This window comes from Saimiri boliviensis, chromosome 14 (genome assembly GCF_048565385.1).
Source record: "Saimiri boliviensis isolate mSaiBol1 chromosome 14, mSaiBol1.pri, whole genome shotgun sequence".
Lineage (NCBI taxonomy): Eukaryota > Metazoa > Chordata > Mammalia > Primates > Cebidae > Saimiri > Saimiri boliviensis.
Window position 1 is genome coordinate 12,730,277 of NC_133462.1, and position 21,307 is coordinate 12,751,583.

General features: G+C 50.8%; 2 protein-coding genes and 1 non-coding gene across 5 annotated transcripts in view; all 3 read right to left on the reverse strand.

The window, feature by feature from the left end:
• The window catches only part of CLASRP (CLK4 associating serine/arginine rich protein), a 32,317-nt gene extending 26,751 nt beyond the window's left edge, over positions 1–5,566 (reverse strand). For 2 of the 3 annotated variants that reach the window (XR_005578540.1, XM_039466078.2), the window contains exons 1-2: positions 5,503–5,566; positions 4,351–4,478 (exon numbers count right to left, since the gene is read on the reverse strand). Coding sequence is in view for 2 of the 3 variants with exons in the window: in XM_039466078.2 (XP_039322012.1) it covers positions 4,351–4,449 (99 nt within the window). In the remaining variant the exon portion in view is untranslated. The remainder of the gene's footprint in view (positions 1–4,350; positions 4,479–5,502) is intronic. The other variant, XM_039466076.2, reaches the window with a different exon arrangement.
• A 500-nt stretch (positions 5,567–6,066) lies between these two features.
• Positions 6,067–21,307, reverse strand: part of RELB (RELB proto-oncogene, NF-kB subunit) — a 41,808-nt gene continuing 26,567 nt past the window's right edge. Inside the window, exons 7-11 of the mRNA XM_039467046.2 lie at positions 18,342–18,446; positions 14,838–15,053; positions 12,874–12,942; positions 12,658–12,735; positions 6,067–6,863 (exon numbers count right to left, since the gene is read on the reverse strand). Coding sequence (XP_039322980.1) covers positions 6,478–6,863; positions 12,658–12,735; positions 12,874–12,942; positions 14,838–15,053; positions 18,342–18,446 — 854 coding nt within the window. The 3' untranslated portion in view covers positions 6,067–6,477. The remainder of the gene's footprint in view (positions 6,864–12,657; positions 12,736–12,873; positions 12,943–14,837; positions 15,054–18,341; positions 18,447–21,307) is intronic.
• Positions 17,371–17,477, reverse strand: LOC120362839 (U6 spliceosomal RNA). Its single transcript, XR_005578640.1, has one exon. It is a non-coding gene; the product is annotated as a U6 spliceosomal RNA (small nuclear RNA).

Sequence of the window (21,307 nt, forward strand, 5' to 3'; positions counted from 1 at the left end):
CTACCTCCCAGTCTGGGGTGTGGTTTTGATGAAGCAGAGACACAGACAAGTAGCTAGTGTACTGGTTACCGGAGGACTGCTCAACACATTAGCTGTTACTGAAGCATCACCTTCAACACAGGCATGATCAGTACCCACCTCACAGGCCTGTGGAAAGGACTACTATGCCAAACTGATGGGCACTGGGTCTGGTACACCATGGGCCCTTAATAAATGGCAGCTATTCATTCCTGAGTGCTGTGCTCCTAGGCCACTGCTGGGGCCTCAACTATGACCAAGAGACCCAGGCCTTATCCTCATGGGTACATTGTTCTGATGCTATCAGAGATGAGCTCTCCCTTTAGCCCCGCGGTTCCGTCCTGGATGGCAGAGGCAAGAGAGAGCTCTTAGAGCAGGCTTCCCCAAACTTTTTACACAGGGGGCCAGTTCACTGTCCCTCAGACCACTGGAGGGCCGCCACATACTGTGCTCCTCTCACTGACCACCAATGAAAGAGGTGCCCCTTCCTGAAGTGCGGCGGGGGGCCGGATAAATGGCCTCAGGGGGCCGCAGGCGTGGGCCGTAGTTTGGGGACGCCTGTCTTAGAGCTTCCTCCTCTCTGCTGAGTGGCGGCGAGAGCCGTCTCTGTCTCATGGGTGACTGCGAGGATTCAAAAAAAATCCTGCATCGCCGGGCGCAGTGGCTCAAGCCTGTAATGCCAGCACTTTGGGAGGCCGAGACGGGTGGATCACAAGGTCAAGAGATTGAGATCGGCTGGGCGCGGTGGCTCAAGCCTGTAATCACAGCACTTTGGGAGGCCGAGGCGGGTGGATCACGAGGTCGAACGATCGAGACCATCCTGGTCAACATGGTGAAACCCCGTCTTTACTAAAATACAAAACAACTAGCTGGGCATGGTGGCGCGTGCCTGTAATCCCAGCTACTCAGGAGGCTGAGGCAGGAGAATTGCCTGAGCCCAGGAGGCGGAGGTTGCGGTGAGCCGAGATCGGGCCATTGCACTCCAGCCTGGGTAACGAGAGCGAAACTCAGTCTCAAAAAAAAAAAAAAAAATCCTGCATCTAAAGCCCTCTCACGTGGCCTGGGGATGCCTGCTAAGGATCAAACAAATGTTTAATTACTATTGTTAATATTGTTTCATTCACCTGCCCTTTCAAGCCATATTTGATGGGCTCAACCCGGATTACAAATATGATCTAAATACACCTAGTCCCCAGTCTCACATATTTATATATAAAATAAACATATGTTATTTATTCATACAAATTTGCATACACTCAGCTCGGCATATATGTCTACATATATATATTATACATATATACACACACAGACATACATACACACACATTAAGTATCCCTTGTCCAAAATGCTTGGGATCAGAAGTGTTTTGGATTTTTTCAGATTTTGGAATATTTGCCTGTTCGTAATGAGGTATCTTAGAGATGGTACCCAAGTCCAAAGACCAAATTCATTTATACTTTATAAGCACAGCCTGAAGGTAATTGTATACAATATTTTAAATAATTTTGTGCATGAAACAAAGTTTGTGTTAAGTACTTATGTGTCAAATTTTCCACTTGTGGAGGAGAATCATGTCAGTATGCAGAAAGTTTCAGATTTTGGAGCTAGCCAGGCATGGTGGCTCACGTCTAATCCCAGCACTTTGAGAGGCTGAGGAAAGCGAATTACCTGAAGTCAGGAATTAGCCTGACCAATATGAAAGAACCCCATCTCTATCAAAAATACAAACAGTCAGGTATAGCGGCACACATCTGCAATCCCAGCTACTCAGGAGGCTGAGTGAGGCAGGAGAATAGCTTGAACCCAGGAGGCGGAGGTTGCAGTGAGCTAAGATGGTGCCACTGCACTCCAGCCTGGGTGACTGAGCGAGATTGTCTCAAAATAGAAAAGATTTCGGATTTTTTAATTAGGGATGTTCAACCTGTGCATGTATGTACATCATCTTCTTTTTTTTTAGATGGAGTCTTGCTCTGTCACCAGGCTGGAGTGCAGTGGCGTGATCTCGGTTCACTGTAACCTCTGCCTCCTAGGTTGAAGTGATTCTCCTGCCTCAGCCTCCCGAGTAGCTGGAATTACAAGCGTCCACCACCACATCCTGCTTATTTTTGTATTTTTAGGAAAGATGAGGTTTCACTATGTTAGCCAGGCTGGTCTCAAACTTTTGACTTGAGGTGATCCACCTGCCTCGACCTCCCAAAAATGCTAGGATTACAGGCGTGAGCCACCGTGCCCGGCCCATGTATGTGTATCTTAAGTCTGTTAAATTCCACAGAGGGGAAGGAAGCAATGATGACGGCATTTTTAAAGGACACTTGACGGAGCCTGGGAAACAAGACTTCCCTGAAAACTGAGATCTGACAGACAGGCGGTAGTGAACCAGGTATGGAAAGAGGTCATACCCAAGTCCTGCGGCCGGGGCGTGCCTGGGTCGGCAGAATAATAGCAAGGAGGCCAAAATGACTTGCACAAATGAACAAGGCAGAGGGTGGGGCGGCGCTGAGTCTAGAGATGGGGCAATGGCCAAGCCATGCAGGGCCCAAATGCCAAAGTGAGGAGCCTGGGCTTTCTCTCAAGGGCACTTAGGAGCCATGGAGGTACTCTGAGCAAGGAAGGGACAAGGTCAGTTTTGTGCTTTTGAAAGGCCTCTCAGACCCTTCTGAGGAGGATAGATTGGAGGGGCCAGAACTGGCGGCCAGCAGAGCAGGGAGGAGACCGGGGCGGTAATCCAGGAGTAAATGGGGAGTGTCTATATAAATGTCATCTAACAGAACTGGAGCTAGTCAACAGTTGTCATTTCAAGCTGGAATACCAAGGATACACTGGAGGCTTTTGTTTGTTTGTCTGCTTGTTTTCTGAGACAGGAGTTTTGCTCTTGTTGCCCAGGCTGGAGTGCAGTGGCACGATCTTGGCTCACTGCAACCTCCACCTTCCGGTTTCAAGTGATTCTCCTGCCTCAGCCTCCTGAATAGGTGGGATTACAGGCGTGTACCACCACGCCCAGAGAAGTTTTTTGTATTTTTAGTAAAGACAGGGTTTCACTATGTTGGCCAGGTTGGTCTTGAACTCCTGACCTTGTGATCCACCTGCCTCAGCCTCCCAAAGTACTGGGATTACAGGCTCGAGCCACTAAGCCCAGCCTAGGATACACAGGAGTTAAACAGGTGAGGAGGGGGCATTTCAGGCCAAAGTCCTGTGGTGGCAGAAACAGAAGGCCAGTGGAGCTGTCCAAGGCTGAAGCTCAGTGGTGAGACCACAAGGGTCTTTTAGGCCAGGGATAGTTTGGCCTTCTCCCCAAAAGCAAGTGAAGCATCAAAGAGGAGAGAGAAGTGGTTAGATTTCACTTTATATTCACTCCTCTTTTTTTTTTGGAGACAATCTGGCTCTGTCACCCAGGCTAGAGTGCAGTGGCACAATCTCTGCACACTGCAGTCTCCTCCTCCCAGGTTCAAGCAATTCTCGTGCCTTAGCCTCCCGAGTAGCTGGGATTACATGCACACACCACCACGTCTGGCTAATTTTTCTATCTTTAGTAGAGATGGGGTTTCACCATTTTGGCCAGGCTGATCTCTAACTTGTGACCTCAGGTGATCCACCCACCTCAGCCTCCCAAAGTACCAGGATTACAGGTGTGAGCCACCACACCCGGCCAACTTAATACTCACTCCTGTTGCGTGCCAAGCCAAACCTCAAGAGTGGCTGAGGCCGGGCATGGTGGCTCAAGCCTGTAATCCCAGCACTTTGGGAGGCCGAGGCAGGTGGATCACGAGGTCAGGAGATCGAGATCATCCTGGTCAACGTGGTGAAACCCCGTCTCTACTAAAAATACAACATTAGCTGAGCATGGTGGCGCGTGCCTGTAATCCCAGCTACTCAAGAGGCTGAGGCAGGAGAATTGCCTGAACCTAGGAGGCGGAGGTTGCGGTGAGCCGAGATCGCGCCATTGCACTCCAGCCTGGGTAACAAGAGCGAAACTCCGTCTCAAAAAAAAAAAGAGTGGCTGAGCTCTTCCAGGCATGGGGGAGCCAGCAATAAGCAAAACAGACAACATTCTGGAGGGGGCCAGTCTAATGTCAGGACTGCTCTGAGCATTACAGAGACTTCCCTTCTTCTTGCTAACACCCGACTGGCACTGACCAAATGACACAGTATGCTACGACACACAGAAGCCCTTGGGATCTTATCAATGATTATGCTCAAGAAACAATTAACAAATATACTGAGGAAATGAAGCTCTTGTCCTGGCATACTTCCAAGCCCAGATTTTATCAGGATGACCAGCTTCGGCCCCCAGCCCATGGTCCTTCACCCCAGATGAAAGGCCAGTTACTCACGATCTTTTCATAATACTCCCGTCTCCGCTCTGCCCGCTTCTTGTAATCGACCATCATGCCTCGAAGCTTCCGCTCATGCTTCCTTGCCTCGTGCCACATTGTGGTGAGGCCAAGCCTGGGGCCTCAACCTGAAGGATGAAGGTACCAGGAGCGTCAGATAGGCTGTGAAAATTATATGGGCAGAATCAAAGTCATCTAACAAGTTGGTGACAGAGTCGACCTCAAACACCACATCTCTTAGGTTCAGGGAGCAGAAGTATGGCTTCAGAACGGTGTGCCAGACGTTCAAGACCATCTCTAACAACCGTCATTTGGCAGCCTGGGCAATCTGAAAAACCCTCAGGTGATTCTGAGGTGAGCATCCCTGGGAAAGGGGTATCCTAGATTCCACGCGCTGGAGTCAGGGATGAAAGGTTTTGAAACATTAGTAGTGTTTAAAGTCAAGTCGGAAGGCAAACCCTGAGCACCTAAGGCTGGATCTCAAGGGAAAGAGAAGAGCTGAAAAGGCTCCCCCATGCTAGATAAGGAGGATAAGGATGAAGGCAGGTGGAGGAAATCGGAGAAAGCCTTTAAGGGAGCAAACGCAGTTGTATGAAGGTGGAGGTCGAGGACAGGTGAAGGGTGTGGTGGAAAAATGAAGATGCTAGAGGGAGTGGGAACATGGGGAGGGGGTGTTGCAAGGAGACCAGAGTGAAGCTGAGGTCTAAAGAGGGGATCTAGATGTTATGGTGGAGAAAGTATCCAAGGAAAAAGAGGGTAGAGCCTGAGAGAGGCGGAGCTGGCTGGCGGGAGGGCGTGGGCTGAGCTTGGGGGCAGGGCTTGCGGGCGAGGGAAGAGACCGAGGGCTTGTGGATCGCGTCGCGGCCGGAGGATTTGGGCTAGGTTTTTTGTTTTATATTTTTTTGACAAGGGGGCGGGGCCTGTGACAGGCTGCTGGGCCGAAAGCCGGGAGAGACGCGGCGACTTCTGGCCCACAGCCGGGGCAAAGGCGCGGCCTTCAGCCCGTCAGGCCGAAGGGGGTGAGGAACAAGCGATCTCGGGGCCGGGACGCAGCAGAGGCCCACAGCAGCATGGGGAGAGCCCGAGGAAAGGAAAAAGCTGGGCTGACGCCTACCCAAAACCCGGAAGGTCGAGCCCGCCGCCTGCACTCACCGGCTGGTTGCAGCCTCCCACCGCTGCGCTAGCGCGCGGCCCGCACCGGAAACGGAAATGGAAGGCTACGGTACGGGGAGGGGGCGGAGTGAGGTGGAACGCCGCGCAGCGCACTTCCGCCGACGTGAGGGGCGGGTCCTAGAGTCGAGAGGGGCGGAGTCCAGAGGAAGAAGTGGGAGACCGAAGGGCAGAGCTCGGGTATTTTCGTTATGTTTTTAATTTTTGTTTATTTTTTGAGACAGGGCCTCGCACTGCCACCCAGGCTGGAGTGCAGTGGTGCGGTCTCGGCTCACTGCAACGTCCACCTCCCGGGCTCCAGCGATGCTCCCACCTCAGCCTCCGGAGTAGCTGGGATCACAGGCGCGCACCACTATGCCCGGCTAATTTTTGTATTTTTTGTTGAGACTGGGTTTCGTCATGTTGCCCAGGCTGGTCACAAGCGATCCTCCCGCTTTGCCTGCGAAAGAGCTGGGATTACAGGCGTGAGCCCCCAGCCTGAAGGCTTTCTTTGCTGCGTAAAGGACTGGGGCGTTTCCCAAGCGCAGAACAGACTTGAGACCCCCCGAGGCTCAAAAACTCATCTTTATTGGGAAGACTCTAGCAACCTACCCCCCACCTTCAAGTCTGGGGAGGGAGGGCCGTGATCTGCCCCCTCCTCTCATATGTACAATCTTTCCCGAAACCGACTGGAGAAGGTGCCCCCACACGTGGGGGCAAAGGCAGCTGTAACAAGCTAGTGCACGGGAGCCATACCCTTTCCTCTCCGGACTCAGTTTCCTCATCTGTAAAATGGGCTCAAGGGGAAACCTGTGCAACGGAGCTTCTCGCCAAGGCTGAATATGTCCGCTTCAGAAGCACGAGGAAGACCAACCCAAGGGTGGGCCAAGGGGATGGGGATGCTGGACATCCTGGTTGGGATTGCACGGCTCCTCCACCTCCCTCCCCACCCAGTGCTCCTCCTCTGGCACCACGGGGCTACGTGGCTTCAGGCCCAGGGGACAGGAGGCCGCCCCCAAAGGCTGCCTCGCGGTACTGATTGGGGAACATGTTGCTGCCCACGAGGCTGGCGGTGCCTCCGTCCCCGGGGCCCGGGCCCTGGTAGGAGTCCAGTGTCAGCGGCTCAGGGCCGGGGGGCTCCCCAACCACGGCCCCAGCACCCCCACTGCACACCACAGCGCTGGCGTGTGGCGGCGCCGGGGGCAGCAGGTCCAGCATGGTCAAGAGTGGGGTGGCCGTGGGGTCGTAGGCAAAGCCATCATCCAGGAGGTCAGGCCCGCCAGGGGGTTCCAGGCCAGGCAAGGACACGGTGCCAGAGAAGAAGTCGGGGTCTGGCAGCAGGGCTGACGGCGGGAGGAACGGCCCTATGAGGATGAAGAGAGAGAAGTACAGTGTGATTTAGGGCGAACTTCTAACCAGGCCCTAACTCAAATGCCCCATCCCTGCAAAATGTGGTATCAAGGTGGCCTCTTTTTTTTTAGATGGACTCTCATTCTGTTGCCAGGCTGGAGTGCAGTGGCATACTCTTGGCTCACTGCAACCTCTGCCTCCCCAGTTCAAGTGATTCCCCTGCCTCAGTCTCCCAAATAGCTGAAACTACAGGCAAGTGCCACGCCCAACTAATTTTTGTCTTTTTAATAGAAGCGGGGTTTCACCATGTTGGCCAGGCTGGCCTCAAACTCCTGACCTCAGGTGATCCACCTGCCTTGGCCTCCCAAAGTACGGGGATTACAGTTGTGAGCCACTGTGCCTGGCCTTAAGGTACCCTCTTAATCTCAAGGAGAATCCACATGGGACTATGACCATTCTCAGAGAATAAGTAAACTGAATGCCAAGCATGGTGGTTCACGCCTGTAATCCCAACACAACACAGCAAGACCCTGTCTCTACAAAAAAATTATGTAAAAGTTAGCTGGGTATGGTGGTGCACACCTGTAGTCCCAGCTACTTGGCAGGATGAGGCAGGAGGATCACCTGAGCCTCATTTGAGGCTGTAGTGAAGTATGATCACACCACTGCACTCCGGCCTGAGCAACAGAGCAAGACCTTATCTCTAAAAGTAGTGACAATAACAAGTAAACTAAGGCACCAAGGGAATGTAAGTGGAAAGCTCACACGGCTGTTGTGGAGCTAGGGTTGAAGCCATCCACCTACACGGCCGTGGACAGTTTTCCCCAAGAGAAAGGAGAAGATGTTCCAAAGCCCCCCAACATAGAGAGACAACCCAAAAAGTGACAGCTCCAGACCATGGGAGACGGAAGTTGGGAAGTCACCAGTCCCAAAATTATCAGAAAAAATAAGTGTCATTCTCAGGCATAATGGGGACTTAAGAAAAAATTAAAATCAAATAAAAAAGTTTCATTATAAGAGGGATTCTTGGGCCAGGCATGGTGGCTCACACCTGTAATCCCAGCACTTTGGGAGGCTAAGGTGGGCAGATCACCTGAGGTCAGGAGGTTTTTTTTTAGTGCAGTGGCGTGATCTTGGCTCACTGCAGTCTCCACCTTCTGGGTTCAAGCAATTCTCCTGCTTCAGCCTCCTGAGTAGCTCAGACTACAGGTGTGTGCCACTATGCCCAGCTAAATTTTTTGTATTTTTAGTAGAGACAGGGTTTCATCAAATTGGCTGGGATGGTCTCGATCTCCTGACCTCATGATCCACCCACCTCGGCCTCCCAAAGCGCTGGGATTACAGGCGTGAGCCACTGCGCCCAGCCAGTATTTTTTTTTTTTTTTTTTTTTTAAGACGGAGTCTTGCTCTGTCACCCAGGCCAGAGTGCAGTGGCACAATCTCGGCTCACTGCAATCTCCGCCTTCCAGGTTCAAGCAATTCTCCTGCCTCGGCCTGCTGAGTAGCTGGGATTACAGGCACCCACCACAACACCCTGCTAATTTTTGTATTTTTAGTAGAGACAGGGCTTCACCATGTTGACCAGACTGGTCTTGAACACCTGACTTCAGGCGATCCACCCACCTTGGCCTCCCAAAGTGCTGGGATTACAGACATGAGTCACCATGCCCAGCCTGTTTTTTGGTTTTTTTTTTTTGAGACTGAGTCTTGCTATGTTGCCCGGGCTGGAGTGCAATGGTGTGATCTCAGGTCGCCGCAAACCCTGCCTCCCAAGTTCAAGCGATTCTCCTGCCTCAGCCTCCTGAGTAGCTGGGACTACAGGCGAGTGCCACTACCCCCAGCTAATTTTTGTATTTTTAGTAGAGATGGGGTTTCACCATGTTGGCCAGGATAGTCTCAATCTCTTGACCTCGTGATCTGCTCACTTCAGCCTCCCAAAGTGTTGGGATTACAGGCATGAGCCACCGTGCCCAGCCTGGGTTGGATTTTTTTGAGAAAGGGTCTCGCTCTGTCACCCAGGCTGAAGTGCAGTGGTGCAATCTTGGTTCACTGAAACTTCCACTTTCTGGGTTCAAGTGATTCTCCTGGCTTAGCATCCCAAGTAGCTGGGACTACAGGTGTGCACCACCACACTTGGCTAATTTTTGTATTTTTAGTAGAAAGCATGTTTTACCATGGTGGCCAGGGTGGTCTCAAACTCCTGGCCTGAAGCAGTCCACCTGTCTTAGCCTCCCAAAGTGCTGAGACTATAGGCACGAGCCACAACACTCAGTCCCTATGGACTATTTATGTGAGACGAGAAATAACGTTCTATCCTGTTGAAGCTCCTGTTATTTTGGGGTTTGTTATAAATACAGTTAAATGAGATCATAGGCTGGATGAGGTGGCTCACGCCTGTAATCCCAACACTTTGGGAGGCCGAGGCAGGTGGATCACGAGGTCAGGAGTTCAGGACCAGCCTAGCCAACATGGTGAAATGCTGTCTCTACTACAAATACAAAAATGAGCCTGCACAGTGGCATGCGCCTGTAATCCCAGCTACTCAGGAGGCTGTGGCAGGAGAATCGCTTGAACTCGGGAGGCGGAGGTTGTGGTAAACTGAGATTGCACCATTGCAGTCCAGCGTGGGCAACAGAGCGAGACTCCGTCTCAAAAAAAAAAAAAAAAAAAAAAACGTGATCATAAAAAATGCAAGTTTCGGCCGGGCGCAGTGGCTCACGCCTGTAATCCCAGCACTTTGGGAGGCCGAGGCAGGTGGATCACGAGGTCAAGAGATCGAGACCATCCTGGTCAACATGGTGAAACGCCGTCTCTACTAAAAAAAATACAAAAAATTAGCTGGGCGTGGTGGCGCGTGCCTGTAATCCCAGCTGCTCAGGAGGCTGAGGCAGGAGAATTGCCTGAACCCAGGAGGTGGAGGTTGCGGTGAGCCGAGATCGCGCCATTGCACTCCAGCCTGGGTAACAAGAGCAGAACTCCGTCTCAAAAACAAAACAAAAAACAAAACAAAACAAAACAAAAATGCAAGTTCCTAATGGAGAAGCACAGACTGACCAGAAAGTCAAAGAAAAAAAGAAAAAGCAAGTTCCCAGTGTCTCCTGGACACTAACTCTGCGCCAACCACCATGATAAATACAACATCATCTCACTAAGTTCCAGAAAGGACCATGAGACAAGATCTCCATCTGACAGATGAGTAAACTACAGCTCACAAAGGTCACACAGCAGCTAAATCATGGGCTCAGAATTCAAACCCAGTCTGATCCCAGAGGCCATACTCCTAAACCATTACACTGCATTGCCACGGCAACATTGCTTCCAAGAGTGAGGGAGGGGTGCTTTAGACCCTGGAAAACTGGGATGCTGGGGAAGATGGATGAATAGGGAACTGGGCTTAGGACACTGGAGATCAAAGGTTGATGATGTGGGCGAGGATTGGTGGTTGCTGGGGGTGGAGCTGTTGGCAGTGGTTACCAGTTGCAGGGGATGGGGAAGACCAGGTGGAACTTCAAACCTCCAGGGTGGGACCAGGTGGAGGGGTCCAAGCTCAGCAGTCTGAGTGGTTGGTAGCTGGCTAGGAGCTGGGTACCCTAGCTTGGGTGTTGGGGGCTATGTTTTTAGAGTTGGTGGTGAATGGGTAGAGAGATTTTTGTCTTTTGAGACAAAGTCTCGCTTTTGTCTCCCAGCTGGAGTGCGATGGTGCAATCTTGGCTCACTGCAACCTCTGCCTCCCGGGTTCAAGCCATTCTCCTGCCTCAGACTCCCGAGTAGCTGGGATTACAGGCATGTGCCACCATGCCCAGCTAATTTTGTATTTTTAGTAGAGACGGGGTTTCTCCACGCTGGTCAGGCTACTCTCAAACTCCCAACCTGAGGTGAGCCACCCGCCTCAGCTTCCCAAAGTGCTGGGATTACAGGTGTGAGCCACCGTGCCCAGCTTCTTTTTTTGCTTGTCTTATTTTGAGACAGAGTCTCACTCTGTCATCCAGGCAGGAATGCAATGGCGCCATCTCGGCTCACTGCAATCTCCACCTCCCAGGTTGAAGCGATTCTCATGCCTCAGCCTCCCAAGTAGCTGGTACTACAGACACCCACCACCACACCCAGATAATTTTTATATTTTTAGTAGAGACGGGTTTCACCATGTCGGCCCGGCTGTTCTCAATCTCCTGACCTCAGGATCCACCCATCTCGGCCTCCCAAAGTGCTGGGATTACAGACGTGAGCCACTGTACCCAGCCATCTTTTCTTTTCTTGTTTCTTTTCCGTTCTCTTCTTTTTCTTTCATCTTTTTGAGACAGAGTCTTGCTCTGTTGCCTAGGCTGGAGTTCAATGGCAGGATCTCCGCTCAGCACAATCTTCGCCTCCTGGGTTCAAGCAATTCTCATGCCTCAGCCTCCTGAGCAGCTGGGACCACAGGCATGGGCCACCACGCCCGGCTAATTTTTGTATCTTTAGTAGAGACAGGGTTTCACCATGATAGCCAGGCTGGTCTCGAACTCCTGGCTGAGAGGTTTTTTCTGATGGCAGCCAGATAGGGTTGGGGGTCATGGGAGTTGGAGGCTGGCATGTGAGTTGAGATGGAGGCAAGGGTAGAACAGGCCAGAGACAGGCTCTGAATCTGAGGCTGGCCGGCTCCAACCACCGCCCCATTCATCCATGGTCAACTCCTTGCTACCTATGGCATATACATCACGACTCATCTACACGGATGCCCAGGGGCCACCTCCCGGCTCCACCAGAGACCTGCTACTGTGTGGCCTCAGGCAAGAGACTTCACCTCTCTGGGCCTCAGTTTCCTCACCCGTAAAACAGGGGAATGACAGCACATACTTCAAAGGTTAAGTGAATAAACTTACAGAAAGCACTTCGGTGCCTGTCATACAGAACCCGTAAGAAGAAATAGGTTAAGAGCCAGGTGTGTCTGGGTGCAGTGGCTCACGCCTGTAATCCCAGCACTTTGAGAAGCTGAGGCGGGCAGGTCACAAGGTCAGGAGTTTGAGACCAGACTGACCAACATGGTGAAACCCCTATCTCTACTAAAAATACAAAAAAAAAAAAAAAAAATCCGGGCCTGGTGGCACACGCCTGTAATCCCAGCTACTCAGGAGGCTGAGGCAGGCAAATCGCTTGAACCCAGGAGGTGGAGGTTGCAGTGAGCTGAGATTGTACCACTGCACTCCAGCCTGGGTGACAGAAAGAGAGACTCTGTCCCAAAAAAAAAAAAAAAAAAAAAGCCAGGCGCTGTGGCTCATGCCTGTAATCCCAGCACTTTGGGAGGCTAAGGTGGGAGGATGGCTTGGGCCCAGGAGTTCAAGACCAACAAAAAATACAAAAATTAGCCGAGCATGGTGATGCATGCCTGTAGTCCCAGCTACTCAGGAGGCTGAGATGGGAGGATCGCTTAAGCCCAGCAGGTCGAAGCTGCAATGAGCCATGAGTGTACCACTATACTCCAGTCTTGTTGACAGAGGAAGACTCAGTATCAAAAAAAAAAAAAAAAGGAAATAGATTAAATTTTAAAACACCACTGAGATAAGTATGTACTGAGCCTTTTCAAAGGAGTCCCTGAGGCTCTGGGAGGTACAGCCACTTAAGGAAGGTCACACAGCAAGGAAACGGCCCGAGGAGATCAGAACTTCCATTCTGTCTCCAGAACCCTTGCTTTCCACTCTCTGTTCCTGGCTAAGTGCTGAGGGACTCACCTTGTGGCTGCTCCTGGAGGGCCTGAAGAGGCCAGAAAAGCAGGGCTGCCACTTACCCTCTGCCCACCCAGGGGACACGGGTTTATGTGTAGCCGAGACCCACCTGAGCCGTGGCTGGGCAGGAAATGGTCCAGGAAGGCCGGCTTTTTCTTCCGCCGTTTGCTCTCGATGCCATGGGGGTCTGAGGGAAGGCAGAGATGAGGAATCCTGGACCCCGACAGCCCTTCCTCCCCAGCCGGGGGTGGGACAGGGCAGTGGGGTCAGCCATCCCCTCCCCAGAACCTGGGGATGCGGGTAGTCAGGGACAGAGGCCACACACCAGAGCTGTTCAGCTCCCCAAGGACGTCGGGCATCCCCCGTTTCCGCTTCTTGTCCACGCCATAGCTGTCTGTTGAGGAGATACCAGGGACACACAAGAAGTAACCCATCAGTAATAATTAATTCCTTTATTTATTTATTTTTTTATTTTAGAGACAGAGTCTTGCTCTGTTGACCAGGCTGGAGTGCAGTGCCACAGTCTGGCTCAATGCAATGTCCCCCTCTCTGGTTCAAGTGATTCTCCTGCCTCAGCTTCCCAAGTAGCTGGGATTATAGGAGTATGCCACCACATCTGGCTAATTTTTTTTTTTTTTTTTTTTTTTGAGACGGAGTTTCGCTCTTGTTACCCAGGCTGGAGTGCAATGGCGCGATCTTGGCTCACCGCAACCTCCGCCTCCTGGGCTCAGGCAATTCTCCTGCCTCAGCCTCCTGAGTAGCTGGGATTACAGGCACGCACCACCATGCCCAGCTAATGTTTTGTATTTTTAGTAGAGACGGGGTTTCACCATGTTGACCAGGATGGTCTCGATCTCTTGACCTCGTGATCCACCTGCCTCGGCCTCCCAAAGTGCTGGGATTACAGGCTTGAGCCACCGCACCCGGCTATCCGGCTAATTTTTGTGTTTTTCTTAGTAGAGATGGGGTTTCACTATATGTCAGCCAGGCTGGCCTTGAACTCCTGACCTCGAGTGATCCACCCACCTTGGCCTCCCAAAGTGCTGGGATTACAGGCGTAAGCCACTGAGCCTGGCCTGTTATTTTTTTAATGGAGTCTTGGCCGGGAGCAGTGGCTCACGCCTGCAATCAGAATGCTTTGGGAGACCAAGGCGGGCAGATCACCTGAGGTCGGGAGTTCGAGACCAGCCTGACCAACATGACAAAACCCGGTCTCTACTAAAAATACAAAAATTAGCTGGGTATGGTGGCAGGCACCCGTCGTCCCAGCTGCTCGGGAGGCTGAGGCAGGAGAATCACTTGAACTTGGGAGGCAGAGGTTGCAGTGAGCCAAGATCGTGCCTGGGTGACAGAATAAGACTCTGTCTCCAAAAAAAAATGGTGGAGTCCTGCCCAGGCTGGAGTGGCAGTGGCGCCATCTTGGCTCACCATAACCTCCACCTCCCGGGTTCAAGTGATTCTCTGTCTCAGCCTCACGACTAGCTGGGATTACTACATGTATGCGCCACCATGCCTGGCTAATTTTTGTAATTTTAGTAGAGCCAGGGTTTTGTCATGTTGGCCAGGCTGGTCTCGAACTTGTGACCTCAAGTAATCTGCCCGCATCGGCCGCCCAAAGTGCTGGGATTACAGGTGTGAGCCACCTCGCCCGGCCTACACACTGGCCTCTCTGTTGTTCCTGGAGCACCCCAGGCACAAACCAGCCTCAGGATCTTTGCACCTGCTGTTCCAGCTGTTTCAAACACTCCCTAAAGAACTTCCCTGCTTAGTCATCCTCCTGCCCTCAGCTCAGCTGTCCCCTCCTCCAGGAAGCCTTCCCTGACCCCCCACCCAGCTAGGTCAGGTGCCGTCTTTGGGCAATGCAAGCCCTTGAGCACTTCATTCCAGTCCTGCCCACTCTGATCACTATTGTGGGGGATCAGGCTGTCCCCCTTCTCAGGACTATACGCCTCATGAGGACACAGCTAGGGGCTGTGTTGGTCACCACTGTGTCTCTAGCACTACCGAGAAAAGGGTCAGGCGTGTGCAGGATGCTGAGAGGGTGAAAGATTAAACACTTTTCAAATGCCAGGGGACAGCTACTATTATTTCCATTTTGCACAGGAGAATGAGGCTTAGAGAGGCCAAGGCCACACAGCCAGTAAGCAGCAGAGCCGGGATCTGAACACTGTCTTTGTAGCTCTGAGCCTGCACTCTAGTTGTGGCCTCCTTCCCATCCCCACTGAGGCCACCCCAAGGCCGAAGACCTAGTCCCCGAGGTGGCGGGTCGCCCTGGGCTGCTGTAGTTACCATGGTCCCGAGGCAGGTACGTGAAAGGCAATGGCTCGCTGCAGACCCCATCGGTGAGCCGCTGCAGGAAGACGTTGACTGTCACTGGCTCGACAATCTCCAGGTCCTCGTAGGGCGGCGTCTTGAACACAATGGCGATCTGGCGGTGCACGTCGGCCTGGGAGAAGTCAGCCCGACCTTCCCAGGAGGCCGTGCTGAACACCACTGATATGTCCTCTGGCAGGAAATGGGGGACACCAGCTAAGCCAGGACATCTGGGCCACTGCGCTCCCAATCTGCCCAGCCTCCCCCAAAATCAAGACAAATGTTCCTTTTTTTTTTTTTTTTTTTGGATACAGAGTTTTGTTCTTGCCCAGGCTGGAGTGCAATGGCACAATCTCGGCTCAAGGAAATATTCACCTCCCAGGTTCAAGCGATTCTCCTGCCTCAGTCTCCAGACTAGCTGGGATTACAGTGCGTGCTATCATGCCTGGATAATTTTTGTTTCTTTAGTAAAGATGGGGTTTCACCATGTTGGCCAGGCTGGTCTCAAACTCCTGACCTCAGGTAATCTGCCCACCTTGGCCTCCAAAAGTACTGGGATTGCAGGTGTGAGCCACTGTGCCCGGCCTTCTTCTTCCTTTTTTTTTTTTTTTTTTTTAGACAAGGTCTCGCTCTGTTACCTAGGCTACAGTGCAATGGCATGATCTTGGCTCACTGCAATCTCTGCCTCTGGGGCTTGAGGTCTTCCTACCTCAGCCTCCCAGGCAGGACTACAGACATTCACCACTGCCGCCGGCTAATTTTTTGTGTGTTTTTTATAAAGACGGGGTTTTGCCATGTTGCCCAGGCTGGAATCAAACCACTGTGGCCTCTCAAAGTGCTGGGATTACAGGCATGAGCCACTGTGCCTGGCCTCTAATATTCCTAAAAATAAAACTAATCACCAGGCACAATGGCTCATGCCTGTAATCCCAGCACTTTGGGAGGCCGAGGCAAGTGGATCACTTGAGATCAGGAGTTTGAGACCAGCCTGACCAACATAGTGAAACCCTATCTCTACTAAAAATACAAAATTAGCTCGCCGTGGTAGCACATGCCTGCAATCCCAGCTACTTGGCAGGCTGAGGCAGGAGAATTGCTTGAACCAGGGAGATGGTGGTTGCAGTGAGCTGAGATCGCACAACTACACTCCAGGCTGGGCGACAAGATCAAAACTTCATCTCAGAAAAGACAAACAACAAAAAACAAAGCATAGTGGCAGCTAACTTTCTATGGAGCACCTATTATATGCGAGTCACTAAGTGTTTTACGTATTTTTATATATATTATTTAATTTAATCCTTATAACAACCTAGAGGTAAATAGAATTAATATCCCCTCACGTCCGGGGATCCTCAAGTTCACTCTCAGGTGTTTCAGTAAGAGGACTCACAGGACAGCATAGAGTCATACTCACAGCTATGATCTGTTACAGCAAAAAGGAACCAGGCACAGTGGCAGAGAAGAAAGGTGCCCAGCCAGGCGTAGTGGGCCACACCTGTAATCCCAGTATTTTGGGAGGCTGAGGCTGGCAGATCACTTGAGGCCAAAAGTTCAAGACCAGCCTGGCCAACACAGCAAGACTTTGTCTCTACAAGAAAATGCAAAAATTAGCTGGGCATGGTGGCACATGCCTGTGGTCACAGCTATTCAGGAGGCTGAGGTGAGAGGATCACTTGGGCCTGGGAAGTCAAGGTTACAGTGAGCCATGATTGCAGCACTTTACTCCAGTCAAAGTGACAGAGTGAAAGCCTGTTTCTAAAAAAAAAAAAAAAAAAAAAAAAAAAGCCAGGGGGAAACTGAGGCTTAAAGCATTGAGAATTCACACAGCTGGTGGCAGAAGAGTCAGGATTCACGATGCTTCTCTCCCTGCTGTTGATTTTCCTTGTCTTACTGCATTGCCTGTCAGCACAGTGACTCCATGTACTGAGGCTTTATATGTGTCAGATCCATACAGATTGCCTCTAAGTCATACAACAACCCTATGAAGAAGGTACCATTAGGTACCCTATTATATAAAGAAGAAAAAGGCACAGAGAGGTGAAGTGCCTTGTCCAAGGTCACACAGCCAGCAAGTGTTAGAGCCAAGATGGGAACCCAGGAAGGCTAGATCTCTTCACTGCTAACTCTGTTATAACTTAAGGAAGTTACTAGGTATCTCTGGAACCAGTTCCTGTATTGTATTGTATTGTATTGTATTTATTTATTTATTTTTTTTTTTGAGACAGAGTTTCACTCTTGTTACCCAGGCCGGAGTGCAATGGCGCAATCTCGGCTCACCGCAACCTCCGTCTCCTGGGTTCAGGCAATTCTCCTGCCTCAGCCTCCTGAGTAGCTGGGACTACAAGCATGCGCCACCATGCCCAGCTAATTTTTTGTATTTTTAGTAGAGACGGGGTTTCACCATGTTGACCAGGATGGTCTCGATCTCTTGACCTCATGATCCACCCACCTCGGCCTCCCAAAGTGCTGGGATTACAGGCTTCAGCCACCGCGCCCGGCTATTTATTTTTAAAATATGGAACGCTTCACAAATTTGTGTGTCATCCTTTCGCAGGGGCCGTGCTAATCTTCTCTGCATTGTTCCAATTTTAGTGTATGTGCTGCCGAAGCAGGCACTACTTTATTTATTTTTTGAGAGGGAGTCTCACTCTGTCACCCAGGCTGGGGTGCAGTGGCTCAATCTCGGCTCACTACAACCTCGGCCTCCCAGGTTCAAGCAATTCTCCTGCTTCAGCCTCTCGAGTAGCTGGGATTACAGACGTGTGCCACCACACCCAGCTAATTTTTGTGTTTTTTAGTAGAAATGAGGTTTTGCCATGTTGGCCAGGCTGGTCTTGAACTCCCAACCTCAGATGATCTGCCTGACTCGGCCTCCCAAAGTGCGGGGGTTACAGGCATGAGCTACTGTGCCTGGCCAATTTTTGTATTTTTAGTAGATACGGTGTTTCACCATGTTGCCCAGACTCAGCTCAAGTGATCTGCCCGCCTCAGCCTCCCAAAGGGCTAGGATTACAGTCATGAGCCACCGCACCTGAGCTGCTTTTAAGGAAGGGACATTTGAACAGATGTGAGTGAGCTGGAGCGGCTTCTCCCGTCCTCTGTTTTCTCCTGTCCTCTGTTCGCTTTACTCATAGCCTTTATCACAAGCATCATAAACCGTTTATTTACGCAATTCCACCCTTAACCTCACAGTCCTCTGGACATGTCGTGAGCTCTGTGATGGCACTGCCTAGCATGCAGCATGGGCCACCACAGACGAACTTCCACCTTCCTACACAGACGGGTGAGCAGGCCACTCAGGGAATGAATGAACCCATCAGCTAGGTCTGTTTGACTGCAAAGACAGAGTTCTGGACCCTTGCTCTCTGGTGCCTTACTTAACCTGCTCTTTCTCATCCTTTCACCCTCCCGGGCTCCCTGGCTACCCCTCCGAGCTGCCAGACCCCACTCTGCCCCAGCTTGCTGCCCCAGGCCCCTCACCTTTCTGCACCTTGTCACACAGCAAGTAGAGCTCCTCGCCACCTGTGCACGGTCCGCTCTCCTTGTTGATTCGGCAAATCCGCAGCTCTGACGTGTTTGTGGATTCTGGGAAGGAGCAAAAGGAAGAGGTGTATAAAAAAACCCTGAGACTGGGCGTGGTGGCTCACACCTGTAATCCCAGTACTTTGGGAGGCTGGAGGCGGATGGATCATAAGGTCAGGAGTTCGAGACCAGCCTCACCAATATGGTGAAACCCTGTCTCTACTGAAAATACAAAAATTAGGCCAGGCATGGTGGCTCATACCTATAATCTAAGCACTTCGGAAAGGCCAAGGCAGGCGTATCACCTGAGGTCAGGAGTTCGAGACCAGCCTGACCAACATGGAGAAACCCTGTCTCTACTAAAAATACAAAATTAGCGGCCGGGTGCGGTGGCTCAAGCCTGTAATCCCAGCACTTTGGGAGGCCGAGGCGGGTGGATCACGAGGTCGAGAGATCGAGACCATCCTGGTCAACATGGTGAAACCCCGTCTCTACTAAAAATACAAAAAAAAAATTAGCTGGGCATGGTGGTGCGTGCCTGTAATCCCAGCTACTCAGGAGGCTGAGGCAGGAGAATTGCCTGAACCCAGGAGGCGGAGGTTGCAGTGAGCCGAGATCGCGCCATTGCACTCCAGCCTGGGTAACAAAAGCGAAACTCCATCTCAAAAAAAAAAAAAAAAATACAAAATTAGCTGGGCATGGTAGTGCATGCCTATAATCCCAGCTACTCGGGAGGCTGAGGCAGGAGAATCACTTGAACCCAGGAGGAGAAGGTTGCGGTGAGCCGAGATTGCACCATTGCACTCTAGCTTGGGCAACAAGAGTGAAACTCCGTCTAAAAAAAAAATTAGCCGGGCATGGTGGCGTGTGCCTGTAATCCCAGCTACTCAGGAGACTGAGGCAGGAGAATTGCTTCACCTGGGAGGCAGAGGTTGCAGTGAGCCAAGATCGCACCACTGCACTCCAGCCTGGGTGACAGAGCAAGACTCCATCCCCAAAAAAAACAAGAATTCAGTCATCACCAAACCCTATCTGGGCACCGAATGGGTACCATCCCAGGGGCCTTAGAGAGGTGGGAAATCCAGAAGGCAGGGCATCTGATCTTCCTGGAACCACGGTCCAGGTGGAGAAAGAAGTTACTCAGACAGGAGGGGTTAACGGACAATTGCCAGCCCTGACACTGACATCCTGTGAGTGTTTGTCCCAGAGGAAAATCCTCTGCCAGGCATGGTGGCTCACACCTGTAATCACAGCACTTTGGGAGGCAGAGGCAGGTGGATCACTTGAGGCCAGGAGTTGGAGACAAGCCTAACGAACATAGTGAAACCCTGTCTCTACTGAAAGTACAAAAATTGGGCCGGGTGCAGTGGCTCATGCCTGTAATCCCAGCACTTTGGGAGGCTGAGGAAGGTGGATCACGAGGTCAAGAGTTCGAGACCAGCCTAGCCAAGATGGTGAAACACCATCTCTACTAAAAATACAAACATTAGCTGGGCGCGGTGGCAGGCGCCTGTAATCCCAGCTACTTGGGAGGCTGAGACAGGAGAATTTTTCGAACTCGGGAGTTTGAGGTTTCAGTGAGCTGTGCCACTGTGTTCTAGCCTGGGCAACAGAGTAAGACTCTGTCTCAAAAAGAAAAAAAAAATTACAAAAGTTAGCCAGTCATGGTCCCAGCTACTCGGAAGGCTGAGGCAGGAAAATGGCTTAAACCCGGGAGGTGGAGGTTGCAGTGAGTTGAGATCACACCACTGCACTCCATTGTGGGCAAGAGAGGAAGACTGTCTCATAAACAAAAAAAAACAAAACAAAAGAAGATCCTTTGCAAGGTGAAGTAGCTAACACCTTTAATCACAGCACTTTGAGGGGCCTAGGCAGGAAGATCACGTGAGGCCAGAAGTTCAAGACCAGCCCGGGCAACACAGCAAGACCCTGTCTCTCTCAAAGTAGCAAAAAAAATTAGCCAGGCCTGGTGGCTCACATTTGTAATGCCAGCACTTAAGAGAATAAGGAGGGAGGATCGTTTGAGCCCAGGAGTTCCAGACCAGCTTGGGCAACATGGTGAGACCCTAGCTCTACAAAAAAAAAATGTGTGTGTATATATATATATATATATATATATATATATATATATATATTTAACATATATATTATATATAATATATTTTAATATATATAATATATATTTTACATATACAAAATATATAATATGTAATATATATCATTTATTATATAATATATATAATATAAATATATATATAATATAAATATATATATATTTGTGTGTGCACGTGTGTGTGTGACAGAGTCTTGATCTGTCACCCTGGCTGGAGTGCAGTACCGGGATCTCAGCTCACTGCAACCTCCACCTCCCAGGTTTGAGCCATTCTCCTGCCTCAGCCTCCCAGCGTGCTGGGGTTACAGGCATGAGCCACTTGGGAGGCTGAACTGGGAGGATCACTTGCACACAGGAGTTCAGGCTGCAAGAGCCATGACTATACCTCTGAATGACTGCCTAGGTAACAGAGTGAGACCCTATCTCTAAAAAAATAATAATAAACAAATTTTTTAAAAAATATTTCAAAAAAATGTTTTTTTAATTTTTTTTTTTTTTTTGAGATGGAGTTTCACTCTTGTCGCCCAGGTTGGAGTGCGATGGCACAATCTCAATTCACCACAACCTCTGCCTCCTGGGTTGAAGCGATTCTCCTGCCTCAGCCACCAGGGTAGCTAGGATTACACTCATGCGCCATCAGGCCTGGCTAATTTTTTATATATTTAGTAGAGAGGGGGTTTCACCATGTTGGTCAGGATGGTCTCAAACGCTTGACCTTGTGATCCGCCCACCTTAATTATCTGTATTTTTAGTAGAGATGGGGTTTCACCATGTTGGTCAGGATGGTCTCGAACTCCTGACCTCATGATCC